This window comes from Tupaia chinensis, unplaced genomic scaffold (assembly GCF_000334495.1).
Source record: "Tupaia chinensis unplaced genomic scaffold, TupChi_1.0 Scaffold000361_2, whole genome shotgun sequence".
Taxonomy (NCBI): Eukaryota; Metazoa; Chordata; class Mammalia; order Scandentia; family Tupaiidae; genus Tupaia; species Tupaia belangeri.
The window spans coordinates 2,825,414-2,830,126 of record NW_006159858.1 but is presented as its reverse complement, the minus strand read 5'-3'; the positions used below and the strand labels follow the sequence as shown (position 1 = coordinate 2,830,126).

Sequence of the window (4,713 nt, the reverse complement as noted above, 5' to 3'; positions counted from 1 at the left end):
GGAATGGAACCAGAATTCCGGGGAGTCTCATTCTCCCAACCACTGGAGTTCAAGCCCCGACTGGTGTGTAAGCTCTCCTGGGGAGGGGCATGGGACTGCCCTGGGTAGCACCCTGAGTGCTCCAGGAATCCTGCCGAGTCTTCTGTATTCACTTTCTCACTGGATCCTCATCAATCCTGAGAGAGATATTCTTGGGTTCATTTTTAAATTAAGGAAGTAGAGGCTCAGAGAGGTTAAATAACTTGTGTAAAGTCACACAGCTAGGAAATGGCAAGGCCAAAGATTCCTCACATTCTCTAGACTGCAGCTGGTTAGGGATTTGGGGAAACTTATTTTTTTCCCTAAGAAAAATTTCCTTTGGCAGGGCAGTGTGTGTATGTATGTGCACGCATGTGAACATGCACATGCATGAGTGTGAGAGAGAATGTGTGTGTGTGAGATATATATACACATCTCTCTCTCTCTCTGTTTATCTGTATCTATATCTATATCTATATATATGCATAGGCTTCTAGTAGCTAGGTATGAGTAGAAGGATGCATCTCATGGTGTATGCACAAGGAGAGCAAATCCATGTGAGATTTCCTCAGTTGTTGGGGTTTCTGGTTTTGGTAAATGTAGTGGAAAGGCCACAACCATTTCCAGACTTTTTTTTTTTTTTGGAGAGGTTTTTGGTATAGGGCACGTGCGCTCGCCAGAAAGACAGAGATACAGAGAGACAGAAAGAGAGAAATCACCCCCCAGGGGGATGGCCATGCCGCAATCCCTTCTCCTCCATTCTCCTCTTGGACCTTGGGCATGCATGCACACACGCCCGGCGTGAGTTTAAGCCACCGGGTCCAGGACTTGACCCGTGGTCAACTACATGTGAGTCCAGGGACATAGCCATTATGCTAACTGCTGGTCCCTACAATATGTTTTTTTAAAAAGGGTCATAGATGGGGCATGCACAGGACAGTTCTGTATATCTTGCTGATGTCGGCAGGGAGGGGCTTGGTGTTCTGGAAGGGGTGATATTCTCTCAAAGTCAACCTGAGCTGATTGGGCAAGGAGTGTGTCTGACATGAGGGTGACCTACCACACACATCCACATACACGTGTCTTACCTGATGATAGCTTGTAGCAGCAAAGCCGACGGAGAACTTCATGGGGATGATAGCAATGCCTTTTTTCTTCCAGTAGTTCTTCTTATTGAACTCTTCCACTTGCATTCTTCTGCTGTGAAAGGAAGACTTGTCCAGACATTCGTTCCAACATCTTATTAGGGTTTCAGGGTTGAATGCTTGTTTGTAGATAGTTTTATCAACTGTTTTGTACATGTTTTTCTCTCTAATCTGAAATGGGTAGGAAATCCAGTCAATAGTTATGGTAAGACAGGCAACGACTGCCAAATAGAGACCTGAAAGGCCTCTCCACTAAAGCACAAGCTTTGATGGGGAGGGGAGAGATGATGGGGGAGTCAGGATTGTGTTTTCTTTTCTTTTTTTTTTTTGGAGAGGTTTTTGCTATAGGGTGCATGCACTCACCAGAAAGACAGAGAGAGTCAGAGAGGCAGAAAGTGAGAAATCCCCCTCCCCCCAAGGGGGATGGCCATGCAGCAATCCCTTCTCCTCCATTCTCCTCTTGGGATCTTGGGCATGCACACACACGCGCCTGGCATGAGTTTAAGCCACTGAGTCCAGGACTTGAGAGGCAGTCAATTACAGGGGAGTCCAGCTATGTAGCCATTATGCCAACTGCTGGTCCCCTTTTTCTTCAAAAAGCATGTACTTTTGCAAAAGTGATGGTTATTTTTCATTTCTCTCTCTTTTTTGATGATAGACTGAATGCATGAAAGAGGCAGAGAGATAGAGAGAGAGGCATTCTTGACAGGGTCTCATCATGCCACAATCCCCTGTCTCCAGTCCTCCAGTTCCTCAGAATCCTGGGAGCTTGTGCACACTTGGTGTGTTTTCAAGCTGACTTGGGGATCCAACTCTGTAGTTGTCTCATGGCTTCCAGCCTACCAGAGCACTGTGCAATGGCTGTGCCACCATGGCAGGACCCATTTTTCATCTCTTAATCAGTGCACTATTCAGGGTCTGTCCTCCCTGGAAGTCAGGGTAGTAGGTGGCTTCTATGGAAGGCAGTGGGGTGGAGGGGTCTAAGGAGGCAGAGTTTTTCTTTTTCCTCTCAAGGTTCAGGGGATTAACAGAGCTGGTAGACAGCACATCAAAGCAAAGACTTATCATTCCTGAAGATTTGTTGTGCTAGAGAGGAATAGCATTGCAGATAATGACAAATAGCAGATCCTCTCTAAGTCTTCCAATGGCCTTTGGAATGTGGGGTTAACTATTGACATTTTTTTCTTTATTAATGGCTGATTCTGAGCATGTGAAAGTGAGAGTGAGAGTGAGATGACGGAGAGGGAGAGAAAGAGAGGGAGATAGAGGAGCATCCCCCACAGGGTCTGGTCACTCCCTGATTCCCTTCCTCAAGTCCTCCATCCTGTCAGATCTTGGGGACTTGTGCCTGTGCCCAGTGCGTTTCAGGCTGATTTTAGGGGGCAGATTTGAACTGCGGTTGCCACTGGGATCCAGCTTCTCTTGAGCAGTGCTTTACTGCTGCACCATGGAGCTGGTCCTTTGGTTAACTATTTTTTAAAAATGTACTTGGGCCAGCCAGCGGCCTGGTGGTTAAGGTGGTTGAATCCCACAAGGCTGACTGTGTGGTTTCAGTCCAGGACTTGAAAGCTTGGAGAATACACTGGGAGTGAGTGCGAGTCTATGGTAAATCCCAAAAGTAGGGCAAAAAGGAGGAGGAGGGATGGTGGCATGATAGTTCCCTAAGAGGAACTAGCGTTTTCTCATTTCCTCTCTCGCTTGTGAGTGCACACATCCTCTAGCAAAAAATTTAAAACATTTACTTGAATTCAGTGTGTTTTATGTCCTGGGAACTTGCAACACTAAACAAAGAAGGGGAGCCTGTTGGACTATGCCCTGCAGTTTTTCGTGATCTCCATCTTTTTCTTTTCTTCTTCTTTTTATAATTAATAGAGTTTTTTTTGCTATAGGGAATGTGAGCTTGCCAGAGAGACAGAGAGAGACACAGAGAGACAGAGAGACAGAAAGAGAGAAATCACCCCTCGGAGGATGGCCAGACCACAATTCCTTCTCCTCCATTCTCCTCTCAGGATTTTGGGCACGCACACATACATGCCCGGTGTGGGTTTTATGCTGCTGAGTCCAGGACTCAAACCGTGGTGGACTACATAGGAATCAAGTGACACAACCGTTACGCCATCTGCTGGTCTCAGATCTCTATCTTTTCCTAATAACAATTATTATTATCAGGCTGGCTCAGTGGTACAATGGTCACGTGTAGCCCAGATGAAGCTGGATCCATGTGGAAGTCTGTGGTTTTGGTTCCCAATCAACCTGTGTATGCCTGGCACGACTGCCCATGGTCATGGCGGGAGGGCAAAGGGGCAGGAATCATGATGTGGGTCCCTGTTGGGTGTGCTTCTTTCTCTCTTGTTCTCCCTCATGAAAGAAAGAAACTTTTTCTTTTCTCTTTTTTTGAGAGGTTTTTGCTATAGAACGCGGGCGCTCACCAGACAGACAGAGAGAGACAGAAAGACAGAAAGCGAGAAATCACCCCCTAGAGGGGATGGCCACGCCACAATCCCTTCTCCTCCATTCTCCTCTCTGGATCTTGGGCAGGCACGCACATGCGCCCGGCGTGAGTTTAAGCCACTGGGTCTGGGACCCGAACCACAGTCGACTACGTGGAAGTCCAGCGACATAACCATTACGCTAACTGCTGGTCCCGAAAGAAATAAACTTTAAGAAATTATTATTGGGTTAGCTCTGGAGCATGGTAGATAAAGTAGCCAGATCCCACATGGCTGACCATGCAATTGAATCCTAGACCTGGAAGCTTGAGAAACACACTGGCATGTGTGCATGCCGAGAAAGGAGGGGGATGGAGAAGGGATTGCAGTGTGATCATTCTGGGTGGGGGAGGGGTGTTTTCTTCTCTTTGTCTCTCTCTGGTAAACACACACACCATGTAGCAACAGTAACAACAAAAAATCCCAACACAAACAAAAAACCCAAAAGCAACAAAATAATTGTTTTCAGCAATGACATTGGAATATCACCTAATTTATAAAAACAAACATTTTAATGAATGTTAGCTCATTTGATCTTTGTAGGAACTCTGTAAGGTAAGTTATTTTGTCCTTGTTTTATAGATAAGGAACCTATTGAGTAGGTCCTGGAGCCTACTGTTGTTGCCAAGGGTATATGTGCGTGCTTGCCCCCTGGCAGAATAGAGAAATGGAGGAGAAGGGATTGCTGCATGACCATGCCCCATTGGGGAGTGCTTCTTCCTTCTCTCTCTGTGATGAACACACATGCCCTCTGGAAAAAAAGAAACAATAAAAAAGAAACCACGTTATGAAAAGGCTGACTCTCCTTGTTCATGCTGCTCCATTTGCCTAGATTACTTTCGCATTTTCTGTGCCTGTCATTCTTTTTTTTTTTTTTTTTTTGAGAGGTTTTCGCTATAGGGCGCGTGCACTCGCCAGACAGAGAGAGAGACAGAGAGACAGAAAGAGAGAAATCACCCTCCAGGGGGGATGGTCATGCCGCAATCCCTTCTCCTCCATTCTCTTCTCGGGATCTTGGGCATGTACGCACACGTGCCCGGCGTGAGTTTTAAGCCACCGGG

The 4,713-nt window shown here is 46.4% G+C and overlaps 1 protein-coding gene across 1 annotated transcript in view; it reads right to left on the bottom strand.

Annotated features, from left to right (window-relative positions):
• The window catches only part of LOC102484619 (aldehyde oxidase 2), a 111,534-nt gene that overhangs the window by 40,024 nt on the left and 66,797 nt on the right, over positions 1–4,713 (bottom strand). Inside the window, exon 26 of the mRNA XM_006152997.3 lies at positions 1,107–1,334. Within this exon, the coding sequence (XP_006153059.1) occupies positions 1,107–1,334 (228 nt within the window). The remainder of the gene's footprint in view (positions 1–1,106; positions 1,335–4,713) is intronic.